The 19,024-nt window shown below is 44.2% G+C and overlaps 1 protein-coding gene across 8 annotated transcripts in view; it reads left to right on the forward strand.

Moving 5' to 3' along the window:
* The window catches only part of APBB2 (amyloid beta (A4) precursor protein-binding, family B, member 2), a 187,741-nt gene extending 170,909 nt beyond the window's left edge, over positions 1-16,832 (forward strand). For 7 of the 8 annotated variants that reach the window (XM_014957835.1, XM_014957833.1, XM_014957836.1 and 4 more), the window contains 6 exons: positions 9,116-9,230; positions 11,732-11,819; positions 12,893-12,976; positions 13,450-13,565; positions 14,278-14,457; positions 15,093-16,832. In XM_014957835.1, coding sequence (XP_014813321.1) covers positions 9,116-9,230; positions 11,732-11,819; positions 12,893-12,976; positions 13,450-13,565; positions 14,278-14,457; positions 15,093-15,260 — 751 coding nt within the window. In that variant the 3' untranslated portion in view covers positions 15,261-16,832. The remainder of the gene's footprint in view (positions 1-9,115; positions 9,231-11,731; positions 11,820-12,892; positions 12,977-13,449; positions 13,566-14,277; positions 14,458-15,092) is intronic. The other variant, XM_014957838.1, reaches the window with a different exon arrangement.
* The last annotated feature ends 2,192 nt before the right edge of the window (positions 16,833-19,024 follow it).

Here is a 19,024-nt window from a genome sequence, read left to right on the forward strand (position 1 = left end):
GGATGTGGCATACTGTTCTCTGGGTCCCCCCTCCTCCTGCTGGTGCTACAAGAGTGCAGAGTCTCCAGGGGAGGCTTGGTGGTGACGGAAGCACTTGTGATGGACTGTTCTCCTTACCCTGACAATAGTACTTTGGCCTTGTCAGGAGGTGAGGTTGGGAAGGAGGACCAGCATGGAATGTAAATCTCAGCTGTGCAATCTGTACTGTTGTCACTGTGTTAATACAGCTCGTGGATCTGGAGACCTTATAGATGTTGAGTCACGCTTTGACATGACTCCATCTATGTACATCTGTGGCCCTTTGCAGGGGTGGAATATAGCCCTTGGTAGTGGAAAGGGAGATGATTTGTAACATCTCAGTAGCAGGGGTGGCAAGGCTGGCAGGAGTCCTGTCCCCTCCCCTGCAGGAGGGAGGTGGTGGGAAGCACGTTTTGGGGAATGGCGTCTCCAGCTTCACGAAGATCAGGCCACGGGAAGGGAATTGGAATGAAAGTCATGCGAATGCTTTCAGGCTTGGAAGCCCTGGGCTCGGAAGGGCTGAGCTGGGTATCGGACGCATCGGCTCTGTGAGGGTTTTAACAAATTTTGGAAGTGCACAGAACTGTGGCGATGATAAGACATCAAAGGAAAACTGGCAGGCTCTGTGTTGTAGGGCTGCCAGATTAAAGCCTCTGAGTATCGCACAAAGTAGCCATAGCTCCTCCTGGAGAGTTAGCGGGTGACGTTATCAAGGAATGAAGCAAGCAGCCTTTCAGCAGGGGATAATTTGCCCTACAAATTTCATGCATGAATTAAAAAAACAAGCTATGCTGTGTCAATGCCAGACCATTTGAGGAGAATTTCATAAATGCAGAACTGGTGTTTTACTGCAAGGAAAATGCATTTTTAAGTTATGTGAGGACTGAAATAAGAAAACAGTCTCTGCTTGAGAGGGTATCTTAACTACTTGGGTTAAAATTAATGACCAGGTCTGCCATTCTGCTGGGGAGCAGCCAGAAAGGTGCAGGAGCTCTGTGGGATGGAGCTCTTGGAGTGAAGGAAAATGGCAAGGCTTTTGTATGGTTTTAGGATGGCCAGAAACTGTCAGAAACATAGAGAATTTTATTCTCTCCCACATCTCTTCCACCTCTAATTATTGAGAAGGGAGTACCTGTTAATATTGGGGAGGGATACTTTTATGAGGGATTGGAATGATGGGACAAGGGTTTTGAACTGAGAGAGGGGAGATTTAGATTAGATACCGGGAAGAAATTCTTTACTGTGAGGGTGGTGAAGCACTGAAACAGGTTGCCCAGAGAAGTTGTGGATCCCTGGAGGTGTTCAAGACTAGGCTGGATGAGTCTTTGAGCAACCTGATCTAATGGGTGGTTCCCTTCCCATGGCAGGGGCTGGGACTGGATGATCTTTAAGGTCTCTTCCAACTCTAAGCATTCTGTGACTCTATGAAATATGAAGGAGAAGATGCATGGGAGTAGTTATTTTATTTCCTCCTGCTGCAGGTTTTGATTCCGAAGTGGTTGGTGTAGTCACCTGGAGAAGGGGCTGTGGGTTTCCTTTGGAGGGTGTGGAAGGGAACCAGTGGTTTCCTTTGGTGTTTTCTTCCTCCTGCTGCAGGTTTTGATTCCGAAGTGGTTGGTGTAGTCACCTGGAGAAGGGGCTGTGGGTTTCCTTTGGAGGGTGTGGAAGGGAACCAGTGGTTTCCTTTGGTGTCTATCTGATGTCTGGTAGGCGAAATGGACGTTGAAATGTCCTCAGTAAATCTTCTGCAAACAGATTTTGCATTTCATTTGGTGTCTATCTGATGTCTGGTAGGTGAAATGGAAATTGAAAAGCCCTCAGTAAATCTTCTGCAAACAGATTTTGCAGGTTGTGTGAATGCTGTTTGTTTCACCTAGTCCTGGTTTGTTACCTTCAGGTTTTTCTCCCTAACTTCACGAACTCCTTGACATGAGCCTAATAAAAATCCAGGTGAACTGAACAGAGTCCCAGACTTCATGTCAGCTATGAATCATTTCCCTTCCTCCTATGTAAAAGAGCAGTCTCAGTCAAGGGTTTAAAGTATTGATCCAGAAGGTCTGTAATTTCTGCCATACATATTACTGCAGGGTTTCTTGCACCTCATCTTCTCTTGCTGTTTGTGATACTAGATTATTGGCGTGTCATGGAAAACCCCCATCAGGGTATGGTCTTGTTGGTGTTATATTTATCCACTTTTCTTCTCGTGTGTCTTCTCTCACTTTCCTTGCTTTTCTCCTTCTCCACTCTTTCATTCTGCTCCCATGGATGTTCAGGTCTCACCAGTGAATGGCAACCTCCTGCCACAGGTGCCTTCTGATACCCCCCAAACCGTAGTGGTGGCTGCTGTCCACTTTTTTCTTCCTGCTGTCACAACTCGCTGGTCAGCTCTTGGCAGGAAAGCAAAAAGTGAAGCCTGGAGGTTACAGACCCAGGAGATGGTTTCCCTGCAGCCTGGCAGCGTGTGCTCTGTGGCCCCGCATTCACAGGAGGTGGTACGGTCACACCAGTGCGTGGAAATCACCAGCCATCTTCTGTAGGCTATTCTGGATGAATTTCAATCCATTTTAAGCCAAGCCAGAGGATCTCATTTTCTGGTTCAAGGATTCTTGTTCCGATTTGTAGTACATAAATCTGTAAAGCAATTTACATTTTCCTGCATGTGTATCACTTTAATATAGTTGTTTTAAATAGTGGCAATTTAATTTTGATTTATAAGAGTAAAAAAAATTTATTTCAGACTTCAAGGCTAGGTTGTTGGGGTTTTTTTTTAACCAAAAAAAAAAGAGGTTAATGCAGTTATACACTCCTTTGAAAAAATAAGTTTATAGTGAGAAGGTAATGGAGGATGTGCTGCTCTTCCAGGCTGTGCTTAATTGGGATGTCTCCGAGGACTTTAGCCTAATAGTGGCAAATGGCTATGGCTGCTACTCAAACAGGACAGCATTAGCATAAATTGCATTTAATGTGGTTATATTCATCCAAGGTTGAGCAGCTAAGTGATGCTTAGCCAGGTGTTAAATAGGTATGGCTATCTAAGGTTTAGTCAATTACTGTAGACATTTGCCAATTAAGGAGGGTAAAAGAGCAAATAAAAATGAAATTCCTTTCTACTTAGCACCTTACATTGTCTTTGCATTTCTCTAAATTGCTTTTTAGAATCTCTCTCTCCTGTATTCTTTCAAAATAAAGAAATTTCTGCTGAATTTTTAACTGTTCAACAGAACCGGTTTTACCCATTTGTGCAGCAAAAATAATTTTCTTACCTATTTTTCTGCTTTTCTAGCTTTTTTCCAGAAGGCTGGTTTATATCCAGTTCCTATAACTGGATACTAGTGGATCGTGTAGTACCTGCACAAATGACATAGAAGGGAATTTTACTGGGAGCTGAGGTTCAAATCCCACAGGTTTCCTGCGTGCACACCTTATTGAGACAGAGGAGACTCCAGCTGAATGGGATGTGACCTGTTAACACTGTGCTGGCTCTGTATCCAGCCATGGGCTTTGCAAAGGCTTTTGACTCTCTTTTTTCCCCTGTTTTCCCAGCAAGGTGTAAAGACAAGGGAATGGTAAGAGGAGGTATTTACCCTTTTCCATAAATTTCTATTGCAAACACGTTACTCGGCACTCCTTCATTATCAAATGGAGCCTGTTGCACATAAATGCACTTAACTCACTTAAATGTTAATCAGCTTCAAGAGAGCTGCAGTCGAAGGAAGGTTTACAGATGAAGTGACCCAGAAGGGATCTGAAGTGAAAGAAGAATCGGAGAACAGTCTTCTGGCTTACTTGGTATTCAAGGCTTTGGTCACACAAGCTGTTGCCTTCTCTCCTCTGTAGGGAAACACAAAACTTCTCCGAAGTTTTACTTCATTATTGATGCCTCAGGGAGCAGATGCTCAGGAATCCCGAAAGCCATACTTTTCTTCTCCAAGAGGGAGCACAGAGGCTGGTTCTGTTTTCCCAACAAATGCCCAAAGCAAGGCTGCAAGGCTCCTGCTGGCCTTGGAGGAGTCGACTGCCACCAGCCTGTGCTGCCATCTCCAGGTCCTGGCTACTGGGCTGTCGTGTAGGACCACTCTTGTGAGCACATGGGCATCTAGGTGGCTTCATGAATTAATGAAATCAGTAGTACTGTTTGCGCAGTGTCAGGAGGGAGAGGGGAGGTTCTCCTGCTCATTTGGATTGATGGTTTGAAAACAGATGGTGCTGGCAGGGTTACGCGTGATGCAGTACCACAGGTTTTGAAGAACTCAGATTTCCTCCTCTGCCTCAGCAGATTTACAGATGCAGGCCCTGATCGTCTAAAAGTTTATGCATATTCACGATCCATGCATGTAATTAGACGATTTACTTTGTTCCAGCTGTTCAGGTACTTAAAGTGGAACGCTGGTGTGTGTCTGAAACACCTCCGCGAGGGTGTTATTAGCTCTCAGTAGTTGAAATTGATGTACTGGCTGGTGTTTCGTTTTCTCCTGAAATTGTGCTCTACTGCCTTGTTGATGAACACCTGCCTTGCAAGCAGAAGTAGTCACAGAAGCTGCAGGACCGAGCGCCGGAGAGGCTGATGGAGGCGTTCTGTACACCACTGCAGGGCTGGCTGAGCAGAGGTCTGGGCCAGCTGCCCCCAGCAGCACCTTCCTGGCACCCACCAACACCCCCAGGGGTGGGAAGTGACTTCCTGGCACTTCTTCAAGGTGACTCAACTGAAGTGGAATTTCACAGGACAAAGATGAGACATTCTCGCAGCCTCTGGGGCTTTCCAGGCCATGATCTGGAGACTTGCTGCAAACAGTAGAGGCATCAACTTTTCTTCAAGAAGAACCCCTGATATTGATACAGTCTGGCAATGAGTGGACTGAGAGCAGCCCTGCCAAGAAGGACTTAGGTGTACTGGTGGATGAAAAACTGGACATGAGCCACCTCATAGCCCAGAAAGCCAACCGCATCCTGGGCTGCAGCAAGAGCAGCATGGCCAGCAGGACAAGGGAGGCGAGTCTGCCCCTCTACTCTGCTCTGGTGAGACCCCACCTGGAGCACTGCATCCAGCTCTGGAGCCCTCAGCACAGGAAGGACATGGAGCTGTTGAAGCAGGTCCAGAGGAGGCCACGGAGATGCTCAGAGGGCTGGAGCACTTCTCCTGTGAGGACAGGCTGAGAGAGTTGGGGTTGTTCAGCCTGGAGAAGAAAAGGCTCCAGGGAGACCTTATAGCCCCTCCCAGTACCTAAAGGGGACCTACAGGAAAGATGGGGACAGGCTTTTTAGCGGGGCCTATTGCAACAGGATGAGGGGTAATGGTTTTAAACAAAACGAGGGTAGATTCAGACTAAATATAAGGCAGATTTTTTTTACAATGAGGGTGGAATGTTCTTGCTTAAAGAGTGTGCAAGCTCGTTAGATGTCAGTGCTGCCCTCCACGTTGGTCGCCTTTGATCCGAAAAGTAAATTTATGCTTGTGAGAAAAATGAGACTCAGCAGACTACCCCGAGTCCACCTCTCTGCCTTTAAAATGCCATTGGAAATACTCTCATCTAAGGTGTTTCCCACCTACGGGGCATAATTATGAGTTGTATTCCTGATTCCTTTATGACCAAAATCTTTGATCCTGTCAGAATTCAGTCTTTAGTTTATCACAGTTTTAATTGTTTGGCTCATTTTTATCTCTGCAGCCCTTTGATTCCTGCCTCCAGTGGGAGATAACGTGCTGACTAAACACATTTACTATTATCTTCCAGGTTCCCTTAAGGCTGGAAATCCTTGCAGTTGAGCTTGGGTTTCAGATGAGCTCTCTGCAGGGTGAGATTTAATGTGCCTCAGGGGTTGTCCATGCATCAGGGACTTGGTGGGGCAGTGGTCACTGCCTGGCACAGTCTCCTACAGCAAAGCGTGGTAGTTTCATTGGGACAGTTGTGATGTCCCAGGGCATTGCCAGAGCTGCTGACCAAAGGTTAGACCACAATTTCTTGGGCTGCTACAGATGGGTTTTGCTGCCAACGTGTTAAGTCCTCCAAGCCCCAGTGACTTGTTTTGGTGGCTTTGTCCCATCTTAGTTTTGATTAGCAATAAAAGAAGGTTCTAACAGATAGCTGTATGGCTAACAGAAGGGGCAAGTTGTCTTCTGTGCTTGTGCAACTCCTTGAAGGTGGTGGTCTTATAATTAGAAATCCTGGTATTGTCCAGTGCTCCTGGGGCTGTGCAGATTTCTGTTTATCCAAACAGGCTTCTGCGCAGTGCAGGCAATTTGGTGAAACAACACAGGATGCTCCTCCTAGAATCATCTTGTAAAGGAATGATTACCAGTCCTCAAAGGAGTAATATTGATTTGAGGTAAAAGCTTGTGAATGGTAATAAATAGCCACGTAATGGTCGCAGAGATGGCTTTCAATGTTAGCTTAAGTTAACGCAAACACAGGTTTTGGCTGTTATGTCTTCACTGGGAGAGAGCAGACCTTGATCCAGCGGTGAGGTGTGCGCAGCAGTCTGCCTGTTGGTGCAGCTTTGCTGCCCTGCGGTGATGGGCACTGCCCGCGAGCTTTTCTTGCCTCTGAAGAGGGGGAAGTGGTAGCAAATCCCTGTCTGTTAAGTGAACGATGTTTTCATGTTGCCGTTAAAATATTTGTAAGGGAAGGTATTTGGACTCAAAAATGTGAAATCTGAAACTTAGGGTATTTAAAAGATGGCAGCTAAAGCCAAACACATAGAAAACAAAAATGCCAAACGCTTAGGATGTCTGGAAGTTCCTCATTTAAAGCTCTCAAACCAGTCAAGGTCTCATCAGAGCTTCGGGTTATTGCGTGTGGAACTTTTGTGAGCCTGAGCATTTCCAACTACCTGCTCTGCAGATCATTCAGGAGCATCAGTAATGTTGAAAGCTTACTTCGAAAGGCAAAAATCTCAAAGGTTTTTTATGTGGTGCTTGGTTTCATTTTTTTCCCAGAACTGCTAATTTTTTGTAGGCCATAGCTGAGCTGTACCCCCTTCTCTTAGTCTTATTACTAGAGTCCAGCTAGCAGTCTTCAATTGGCTTTTGAAACATTAAGCTAGGAGGAAACCCTTCTAAAGTAAGGCTTGGCACATGTGCACAGGAGCCTAAAAGCATCAGCTTTTTTCCAGGAATAAGATTCCAGCTGGAACTCGGCATCTCCATGAACTTGCAGTGCAGCAAAAGGGAACAACGTGCTAAAAGGCTCTCCTTGCAGATTGTGGCCGAGGTGCTTGGGGGTCAGGCCGGAGCTAGGAAACCTCAGGGCATCTTCTGTCTCTGCTGTACCCTAATGCGTGCCACCACATCTTGGGGTGCAGTGAGATGGAGAGGTCCCTCCAGCTTCCTCGATTTTCTGCAGCGTTCTGTCCTGTGGAATTGCTTCTGAATCTCAACTCCTCATAGTTTGGTTTTGAGGGTTTTTTTAAGTATTATTCCTCAGGCTTCAGGTTGTGAATCAGTTGAACAGAGGAACAACCCGTGCCTGTCACTGAGCATCCCAGAGTGGGAGCAACTGCCCCTTTCATTGCAAGGGCTCACTAATGACAAAATCTCGTGCTGCCAAATTAAATACAGATAAGGTACTTAACTGCAGGACAACCTTCGTATCTCATAGAGAGCTGGAAGTCTAGTTATCAGTCTCTGGTTCTCCCTGGGTAACTTCAGTACAAAATTCTCCAATTCACTGGGCATCTACAATGAATGAAGAAATTGGGAATCCATGCTGCATTAAACCCCGCTCAGCATAGTTAGTCTGTAGGATAAACTGAAGTGTTCATGTATGTAAAACCTGGGGTTTAGGAGGGGAGGGAAAATATGGGGTTTTGTCCAGCTGGGATATCCCTCCTTATCTCTTCACCAGTCAGGATCTTGCTTGTAATTAGTTACAGGTAAAGAGAAAAGGCACTGAAAAGGGACTTCAGCCATAAGAGGCTGTTGGGAGCTTCAGCTTCCCTTGTCTGGTCTCATTCTCCTTAGCTACTCAGCATAGCTCTGCTGGGGATACTAAGTCCCACAGAAATCTGGAGATGGTGGGAGGGTCACAAAGTAGGACTGGGCTTGTGGTTGCTCAGAGGACATGTACAGGCAGAGGTGCAAGACCAAGCAGTGGAGAGCCTGGTGCAGCAAGAAGATAACTGAGTTGGGAAGAAGCCTGGCTTTGTGTGGCTGCCGTCCTTACACACCTCCCCTGCTGCAGAACCAGCTTCAGGTCCCCACCCATGAACGGGTTAATGGATGTCTTTGTTCCAAGAAGCTCATGAAAGCAAATTAGCTCTATAGGACCATGGTGATGGGGTCTTGGAACAGGAGCAGTCCTTAACTTGGTATCCAAAAAATTGGGATGTATCCGAGCTCTGATGCTTTCTTTACACCATGAGCCCACTTAGACTTTTCCAGAAGTGCTCCAAATCTTAAACAGCCTGAGAACAAACAAACATAATCCTGGCATTTCCATCTCCTGTGATAAAAACCTATACTATGTTGTAGTGACTGACTAGTATGGTGCAAGAATCTCTTTTGTAGGGCAGCTTTATTTAACTTTTGAAAAAATAAGGTCAGAAATTTAGGCCAATTAGTGTGAGCGAAGCTCAGCAGGTTCACATCTCCCTTATGCAGCCAGATCTCTAATTACTATCTGCATATTTTAAACACTTTATACAATCTTTTGAAACGCTATTTTTCTCTGACTAGAGTCTTGTCTGCTTTCTGATTTTTTTAGGATTTAAGACCTGCATGTGTTTTCTGTCTTAGTCTGTAATTCTCTCCCCACTTCATCTTAATAAAATAAATAAAATATTTGAGTAAATTTTCCTATGTATTTACAATTGCAGTTGGAATGATGGGTTGTAAGTTCAGTAGGTTGCCAGGGTTAGCAAACCAGTGAGCTCTTTAATTGCATAGATTAAGCACCAAACTTTAGGTGTGTGTTTCACGGGTGTGCAGTTTATTACATTTGTACATCTGCTTCGTCTGAGGCGTGTGTTTCCTTCTTCTACAGCTGAGAATTAACAAGCTGTTAAATTGAAGTAGGACTTGCCGTTTTGGAGATACTACTCATTCTAATGCCTTCATGTGCTTTGCTTGTTTCTAACTTGTGGATTCGTTTTGTTTGCACAGAGACTTTGCTTACGTGGCGAGAGACAAAGACACCAGAATTCTGAAATGTCATGTGTTTCGATGTGACACCCCCGCGAAAGCCATCGCCACAAGTCTACACGAAATCTGCTCAAAGGTGGGTGGACTTCATTGTGTGTTCAGAGGTCCCCGAGCCTAATACGTACTATCTGCAATCATATGTGATGTTAGTTTAGTTTATATCACTGGCAACGAGCAACGGTGTAGAGAATTTGTAAAGGAAAGGATGCGAAAGGATGGAAGTAACAGGAGGGTGAGCATTTCAATTTGAGGAGGAGAAGTGCTTTTGCTTTGACAAGGGTGTACAGAAACTGGAGGTTTTCTTGAATAATAAAGAAGCTGCGGGTTCAAAATGGAAAAAGAACATGCAGCTCAATTAATAATAAATGGTGATGTTAAACTCTGTAAATAAATCAGACCTTGTTTGAATGCTATTATTCAATGGTATTATCCTGCAGGAAAATCGCTGCTAATGTTACTGCCCACTTTTTAAAAAAAAAAAAGTGGGCGAACAGGGGATTTAAGCTACTCTGGTTTCGAATACTGAAGGATCTTAGTTCCTGCTTGTGGTGGTGATGTCGGTAAGACTGAGAGGACTGTTCTTTTCAGTCGCTTTATCTTACAGATTTACCACCATTCCCTGGTTATTAATTTTGGGTTTCTTGCATGATCAGTTCATGAGTGTCCTCTGTGTGGTCCTTTCACGCAGCGGGAGCAAGGCAGCACTGACTGAAACACTTTACAGAGAGGCAGTGAAACCAAGCTACTTGAAACTCTTTTTTATTCTTTTATTGAGCTGTGGTGGATCTGAGGCTGCATCCCCCTTTTTAAAAAATACTAGGCTGTTCATTTTGGTTTTCCTTAAAACACATCAGTTTGCACCACAGGAAGAGTAGGCTGCAGGGATGAATAACCTTATCAGTTATCCCTGTGTAACTAGTCCCTCTTCGCAAGTCAGAGCTCTCCTAGAAAAACTAGTTAGGAAAGCTTCAAGTTTTAAAATTCAATGTATGCTTGTCACTTGCTTTTTACATTTTGTCCTCAAGTTAGTGAATGGAATCAGTGATGTCAAATTCTCCTCTGTAGCCAGTCGTATTGTCTAAAAAATTTTCCTTTTTGTGGCTACTGAACTTGTGATGTTTCATGCAGACAAACCTCAGTGTGTAGTAGTCGAACCTTCTGGGCAGCAGAGTTTTGCCCAAGGCAGAGGCAGAAGGCCCCCCAGCAACTGTGCAAAGGCTGGCAGGTCTGTCCAGGCATGGGTACCTGAGGAGATGCAGGTGGCAGAGCTCAGGGAGCTGCTCGGGTTGCCCAGGGAGCTGCTCGGGTTGCCCAGGGAGCTGCAGGCTGTGCTCAGTGAAGTCTGACGCTGGGGACTGCAGCAGTGGCTGGCTGGAGAAGCCTGGATTTGGTATATCCCTCAGCTTTCTCCTCCAGCTCTCAGTCCTCACGGATGTTTGCAGTGAGTCCAGCAGGGAGAAGTGTGGGACACAGGCCCTACTACAGCTGCTTTTGTCCAGTGGGGTCAACATCAAGTAAATGCCACCGTAGGTGTTCATGGGGGTAGCAGAAAGGCAGCAGAGCTGTCACACATGTAACTATGATACAAATTTTGGATAAGAGAGCAACTAAGCATTTAAAAGCTTAGCTATCAGTCACACAATAAAACAGGATAGTGGTGTTAAGTAGAGCATGTTCCTTCAGAATTTAGCAATAGATGTCATCCTGATTCCGGGAAGCTCTCGGTGTGTGCTGACACCCTGAGCCTCTTTGCTGAGTCAGGGCCTCTTCCTGAGCTGGTGTGTATCACTTTTTAGCTGCAGGGGGGAGATTATCATGTGTCCCTGTGACAGAACATGCTTTAAAACCCACAGGAAAAAAAAAAAAAAGTAGAAATTTGCTAGAAGCATCTTCAAACCAGATGTCATCTGCCAAAACACCAGTGATCTTTATAGCTTAATTACAAGTAACAGCCATAGCGTAAAGAAGCAGACAGCAATGCTTCATATATGGGCTTTGGAAAACCTCAGTTACCTTCCCTGGGTCTGTTCGCAGTCATATATTTGTAGAGGATAATCATCCCAAGTGATTATTTAGAAGCGTTTTTTGGTTTTTTTCCTCTTTTGCTGGTATTACACATTTTGGGGGAAGAACAGGTTGTATTTTGGATGGGAGTTTTAATTCCAAGAAACACAAAAATGGAGGAAAAAATTGCACACAGCAGAAGACAGATCAGAAAGGAACATGAATAATGAACACTCTTCTCTGTGTGCTAAATATTTATATTTCTTGTTATATTACTCCTCACTGCAATTTTGCTGTTGATAAAAATGGCTAGAGTTTTTTTCCCTCCTCCATCTATTTTTTATCTAGGCTTGGATACCACTTAAGTTCTTTGTGTAGTTAAGGTCAGGTGAATAAACTGGAGGAAAATTAAAAGTTGTTATTTAAAAAGAACAATCTGTTTAGTCATGTACCTTCTGGCTTATTTCAAATTTCAGAAACTAGGGTTGTAATAGGAGTAAATTTATACTTGTAGTTGCTACTGTACTGTATATTTTTTTTTCACAAAAGGCTGTATTATCACTGTCCTCTCAGATTATGGCCGAACGGAAGAACGCTAAAGCTATGGCCTGCAGCTCGTTGCAGGACAGGACGAATGTCACCCTTGATGTTCCTCTGCAAGGTACTGTGTGTTACACATAATATCCCTGGGATGCTCCTGTTTTAGATTTGTTTGGTTTCTGATGCTACTTTTGACCAAAATGGAGCGTGTTGGGTGGAGAGGCCAAGAGCGTAATCCCATAATCCTCTCTTTTAATTTCTGTATCTGACTGTGTTACATTTAACATTGGTTGTGTTGACAGTTGCTCAGTTATGCCAACTTGTGCACTTCCTCTATTATTTTGAAATACAGATTTTGCAAATGGAGTCTTACATATTTGTGGCTACTTGCACATACTGTCTTGTTCACATCAAAATACCTCATGGCTTGAAAGTGCACAAATTGGCCAAATCTTCCTTAAAACCAGGATATATTCCAGTAAATCCCTTGGATTTAGGGGAGCTGTAGGAGGACCCCTCCTAGGTCTCAGCATCAATTTTAGCAACTTCCAAGGCAAGAGGTGCAAGTGGATTGTCATCCAGCTTAAGGGTCTTTTGCACACTCAACTGCATGGTAAAAGTTGCCTTTGCCTGTATTTATTAGTCGTAGCTTAATAGTTGCTATTTTGAAAGTATTCTGGGAGAACAAACATACTCTGTGTTAGCTTTACAAGAAATTACACGCTTCTAGATCCACCAGTTGATACTGAATATCTTACTCCTAATCCATACGTCAGCCTGTGCAATTGTCTGCTCAGACAGTAGTATTGATTACTCGTAGACCGTGTTTAACATATTAACAAGGATGGTATTAAAAACAGACTCCAGATTTTACATAGTTCTGCAGTGGAACTCAGGTCTGTATGTCTCAGAAACACATTCATCTACATCTTCTGGTTTTTAATATGACGGCAATATAATGTGACCTTATTCTTAGCTCAGATCAAGAATTAGGTGATGCAAACTGATCCCTCATTCTTTTAGAAATTATTGAGCATTTTTCTTGTCAGAGGGAGTGAAAAATTGTTTTAATCAATACAATACCTTCGGAGTACAATTACTGGGTAAACTGTTTTATGTTATTGATGAAATCAAAGTGTTTTTTCCCTGCTGCGAATGCTGATAAACAGAAATTGATTTTTTGTTCCCATGCAGTAGATTTCCCAACACCAAAGACAGAGCTGGTGCAGAAGTTCCACGTCCAGTACCTGGGCATGCTGCCTGTGGCTAAACCCGTGGGTATGTAACACTTACTCTCAAGTGACATCCAAAGTACCTTGCAAAACTTCCAAGGGCAGGACTCTGCTGCCCGAGTGTAAATGTGTGATTTTTGAAGGGTGAGGCATGAAGGCACCTACTATTCAGGGCCTCGTTTGAACACATGGTTTGCGATTAGAGTATTTTGGGAGCTGCCAAAAAGGCAGTTTGTTTCTACTGCTTTCTTTGAATCTGAGCTCTGCTGTTCATGAGAAGGGCCCTAGAGACCTGCAGCAGCTGAACGAGATGCAACCCTGTTTTTTCTGAGCCAGAGGCACCTGTTTTGTTTCTGCGGTTGAAGAAAACCAGCTTCACAACCCTTCCTTCCATCATCAAATTCCTTTTAATAGGGAGACCAAACCAAACTGTTTTCTGTACTACTATGTGTAAATAAACGTTTTGTTCTTGTTTACCTATGTATGTATTTTTCATTATCACATTTTCTTCTGTTTTAGGAATGGACACTCTGAATAGTGCCATTGAAAGCCTAATGGCTTCCTCGAGCAAAGAAGACTGGATGCCAGTTACCATGAATGTTGCTGATGCTACTGTCACAGTCATCAATGAACGAGTAAGGCATTTAACATACTATGAGTGTTGAAAGCCAGGAGCACATAAGCATTAGCAGAAAGAGTTCGTTTGTGCTAGAACTCATTTGCTTACCTTGCTTTTTATTTCTTTCCAGGGCTGTGAAGCTGCAGAGGCTCTTGCTTATATGAGCTTCAGCTTCATTTACTATTCCAAGCATGATCTCAAAAATGAAAATTACTATAAGTATTAATTAGATACTTAAAAGGAATCAGGTGTTATCCTTTCTAGGAAATTTCGGCTTAAAATGTTGTAGGTTAAGCCCTAAGTAGCAATCCTAAACTGTATTTACTTGATTCTTGCTATGGAAGCCAAGAGTGATTGTAGAATCTGTGTTTTGCATCGCTCTTCTTTTGTAGAGCATTTTCCAGAGATTAATGTGGTGAAACTTTCAAATAATGTCTGTTGATGAGGTCTGAACATCTCCAACGTGCCAGTGACAGGGCAGTATCCTTTGGAGTCATAATAGCCATATATTTCTTCACAAAACGAGCAGGGCTTGAGATGCACAACGTGCTCAGTGCTCACACTCAGAGCCTTGGTCTTCTGGTGAGAGCTGGGCAGGGGACATCCCACCCCGAGCAGACAGACAGGAGTCCCACAGCGCTGCACCAGCCGCTCTCCCCCTTTGAATCAAACTTCAGCCTGCCACAGAATATCCACTAGTAATGATCAATCGTTTGATTCCCAACCAGAATGAAGAGGAAATCCTGGTGGAGTGTCGTGTGCGGTTCCTGTCCTTCATGGGAGTGGGCAAGGACGTCCACACCTTCGCCTTCATTATGGACACAGGAAACCAGCATTTTGAGTGCCACGTTTTTTGGTGCGAACCAAACGCTGGCAACGTATCAGAAGCTGTTCAGGCTGCCTGTATGGTAAGTGCCCTTCTGCAGAGGCATCTCATAGCACTTGGGCTTTTCACTGCCTCCATAAATAATCCTCTTTCCAGATTTGCAATTATATTAGTCTCAATAGAGAAATTAGAAAAAAAACAAAAACAGATAAAACTAGCAATTGGGAATCTGATGTATTTGATCAATTAAACGCCAGACGTTTTTAAGTTTGAAATGTCAATTTAGTGAACGATGCCCCTTTTAATCCTCTTCCCTCCTGACCTCTGCAACACCTGCCTTAAGTTAGAAATCCTTTCTGTCCCTACACAAGTTATCTAATGCTGGAAAAGCATTTTGCACCCAGTTGTGTTGCACAACCCTGTGACAATGTGGTGAAAAGAATCCTCGTTGAAGAATAGCTGAACCCAGAAAACTGATTTTTTTTCAGTTTTCAAAGGGCCCTTCGTATGATTTAGTATCTAATTTAGTGCTAATGAACAGATTGATTGACACAGCAGTGTCCCATTAACTTCAGCTGGGCTGTTTGTCATGGCCAGAATGGAAGGCTGTCTATATTTTGTGAGGAAGTGTATTAAAGTGTATTAAAAGTGTATTCAGTGGCTCTGTGCCGGCGCTGGGTGCAGTGGGGATGGCAGGCTCTCTCTGCTCTGTTGCAGTTGCGGTATCAGAAGTGCTTAGTGGCCCGACCTCCTTCCCAGAAAGTCCGACCGCCCCCACCTCCTGCAGACTCGGTGACCAGGAGAGTGACCACCAACGTAAAAAGAGGGGTCTTGTCCCTCATTGACACTTTGAAACAGAAGCGCCCGGTGCCCGAGATGCCGTAGCCGCGGGAGGGAGAGGGCTCTCCCGTTGTTCCGCTGGAGCTGAGAGCAGCTGCACCGAGGAGCAGGGACTGAGGGAGCCTGGCCTCCCCTTGCCAACCGCCGACGCTTGTTGGTCTTCAGAGAATCTACCCCGCACCGAAACCATGTTAGACAAGCATGTTCTCTCCTTCTCGCCACCATCGTGTGATATGAAAAGAAGCATGAAATAATTTATTTTTTTTCGCTGTCAGTGAGTTACATCATGAGCAAGGGAAGGTCTGTTTGTTTGTAAATACATGAACGTTACCTAAACTCTCACACACACACAAAAAAACAAACAAAAAAGAATATGGCCACATCCCTCCCAGTGAACTCCTGCTAAAGTCCTTGGAGCGAGTGATGCCGGAGTTGATAGTTTCACCATCTTGAGCTGGATTTGTCACAAACCAATCTTAAATCCCGCAGCACTTGGCTCTGTTTTCAACGCTGGAGTGTAGGTTCCAAGGATCAGCTACCATTGAGTTACTGTAGATTAAAATAACCGAGTTTTATTTTTTACAGAACTACACCTGTTAGTTTTAAATTGTTTGTCAGCATTGGTCCAGCAACCACTTCAGCATCTCCCTGACGTGATTGTGAATCATGGTGGCATTATTTCATCTCCTGGGTGTACATCATGGTCCTAGAGAAGAATCGTGTTTGATACCAAACCAACGCTGAAAAATCCAGAGGTGTTTTCAGCAGTTGAGTTGCAGGTTGATCCGCTGAAGCTTTTCAGCTTTAAATATACAATTGCACCTGTTGGCTGTTAAATTTATTCTCCTAAATCTGCCATTAATTCAGCTAAAATACCGTTTGTTTCACGCAGGGCTCATAGCAATCAGGAGCAAGAAAGAACTGGTCATTAATTTTACTATCTTAAAAGGCTTACAGAGCCTGGAACGCTGCATACCTTACCCAGACAGGTGTTTGATCAAACGGTCCATTTGGCGTCTGTTTGCACGAGTCCCCCTTCCCCTCGAGTTTGTTGCTGAAAACTTCACGTGCCACAAAAAGAACAATCGTGTTTTTCGTTATTTACAAAATTCCCTTAAATTTCTTTTCATGCTCTCGTGACAAAGTAAGAGGAGAGCTGCTTCCCAGGGTAGTGCTTCAGGGGGTACAACCTGCTTTCAGCGCTTCTGCTCCAAAGGCTTCATCCTGTTGCTCTGATCTCCGCACCGCTCACTGCAGCCCCTGACGAGCTCAGCCCAGGGTTGCCCCTTAAAATCGTTACCTCAGGCTAATTTTCCAGCGCCGTGACGCAGCCTGAAAGTCTCTCCCTCTGCCATCTTCTGCTGGGACCCGCAGATCAGTACGCATTCGGGAAACGGAAAGGTAAAGATATTTTTAATTCGCGTTAAAAATGTTTTGCCTCCATTTTATGGGTATGTTCCAAACTGTAACTGTCTCCCAAGACTGCAAATCTGGTCATACTGTAATTTTAAAAGAACATTGTCAAGGTTGTTATTACAAGAACTCTTTATTTATTCCTATTATTCCTATGCAAGAGACTGTTAGAAACAAACTATTTTTCTTTTTATTTCCTCGTTTAAAGAATTTATTTTCCTATGCAAGAGACTGTTAGAAACAAACTATTTTTCTTTTTATTTCCTCGTTTAAAGAAGTTAACAGTTTAAAGAAGTTAAACTGGGCAAAGTGAGTTGGGAAAACAAGGGGAAAAGAATGATGATTCAAGAAATTTCTTCATTTAAAAATGCAGAAGAATCATTAAACTCCACTTGGCTTGATGTATGAGCTCGTGTCAGGTGAAGGCCGGCTACGCAGCTGTTGTAATTAAATGTAGGTCTCTAGAACAGCCTCTGAAGAGCTGATCCTCCACCCATCTCAAGCCTATGACTGTGATTCCCTTCCCAAGGCTCCTGTCACGTCCATTGCACCAGCTCCTTTGGGAGAGCAAGAGGAGGAGTTGCTGGTGCCAAGCAGGCCAGGAGAATGGGGGGCCTCGGAGTGCAAACCAACCCGCTCCCTCTGCCACCACCCATGGTTTAAACTGCCCACGGAGCCAGATCTCGGAGCATGGAGATGGCAGCTCGGTTAGTTCAGCTGGATCCCAGCCACCTCTGCCAGGAGCAGCCCAAAAACCCACTTCCTATCGTGTGGTGGCCAACGAGGTACCTTTTGGTAGGATTGTGAGGTTAAGAGAAGAAAAGTTTCCTTATTTATCATCGTGCTAGTGAGTCAGACTTTCCCTTTATTTTATTTTCAATTACAGAAAATACTTCTGACAGTGTCTTTTTAAAGTTCCAGCTGGAAACGCCAGGATTTGGGCTTTTGCAGCTGTTCTACAACAGTGAATTTTACAACAGGACGATTAAGTTTTGTGGTTGCATCTGCACGATGCTGATCCTCCCCAAGAGAGAGACCTTTAGAGAGTCTTAAAAGTAAAGCAGCGCCTGGTGCCCAGCAGGGCTGTGAAGGTTCTCCTGTGGCGGTGCTGCCAAGGCCAGGATCATCCAGTTACCTCTCACCGGCAGAGTCTCTGAGGAGAAGACAGAAAGGTATTTGCAAAGCCGTACGTCGCTTGCCAATATATATTTTTAAGAGTTTTTTTTGTCTGTTAACAACACAATGTTGTTGATTTTGCAAATATTTACGTAGTCTGCTTAACGGTCTGACCCCACGGGGCTTTTTTGCTTCAGCAGAGCTCCTTATTCTCCAAAAGGTTAAAAATACACCCAGGCATTTGCAGAATCAGAGCCCAATATTTCAAAGCCACTCATCTTCTCTGTTAAATGATATATAAAGACACTCTTTTTCTCATGGCCAAAAAAAATGTATGTTTGGGGTACGTGTGTTTGAGCAACTGCCACCCTTTCAGTTGATGTTATGGCGCCCCTTCAGTTATCTATGCATTTTTTTATAATACCTAGTGATCCTGTAGGCAGCAGCCGCGTTCACTATGCCTTGTATGTCCAATGCCATATTTTAAATTAACCTGTTAAATACAGCTTAAAATATTTTTATTTTATTTATTCTATTTTTACTGAAATATCCCGCATTATTATGTTGATGTATTGTCTTTACTGGACGTGCTCTTGTAACATTCTCCACTCTGTACACTATAAGTTGCCTCAAGAAAAAAGGCAGGCTTTGTAATTATTTGTAGTCACATTTTTATTGAAGTCTGTAGAAAAAAAAAATCATGTAAAGCAAAGCTAATTTCTTAATTTTTTTTTTTTCCAACGCGAGTAGTCAGTTAGAGGTAAGTAGCAGCTGTCAGTCGGGTCCATCCGCGCGCGCCCTCGCAGAAGCAAGGAGATGTGTATTCACGGTCAACAACTAACAGATAAAAGCCTTTCTTTGGAAATCTGTGGGGCTGGCTCTAGGTTTTATTTAAGCCGTTTACGGTTTGATGGGAAGGGCAGGGAGGGGGTGGGGGATGAGGCTGGAGGGGCCACCTGGGGGTGCTGGACCAGGAGGGGCAGAGGGGGGACCTGTTCAGGGCTCTAAAATCTTTAGTAAATCACCCATGGAAAAGAGAACTTTCTTATTTCAACAGCTAACAGGGGCTCAGCCTTTACAGCGCTGCCATTAACCCCGTCACTCCTTTCTCGGGCAGGTTAATGACTACAGTGCTCAACCTGGGGCTGTGCACCCAGCAACAACCACTTGGTTTCAGAGCAGTGAGAAAGGAGGGAACTCCCCGTTTATGAGCAGAGCTCAGTCCCACGTAAAGCACCCCACTGACCCCCAAAGGGACAATTCCCCCCCCCCCCCCCCCC

This window comes from Calidris pugnax, unplaced genomic scaffold (assembly GCF_001431845.1).
Source record: "Calidris pugnax isolate Ruff unplaced genomic scaffold, ASM143184v1 scaffold349, whole genome shotgun sequence".
NCBI lineage: Eukaryota > Metazoa > Chordata > Aves > Charadriiformes > Scolopacidae > Calidris > Calidris pugnax.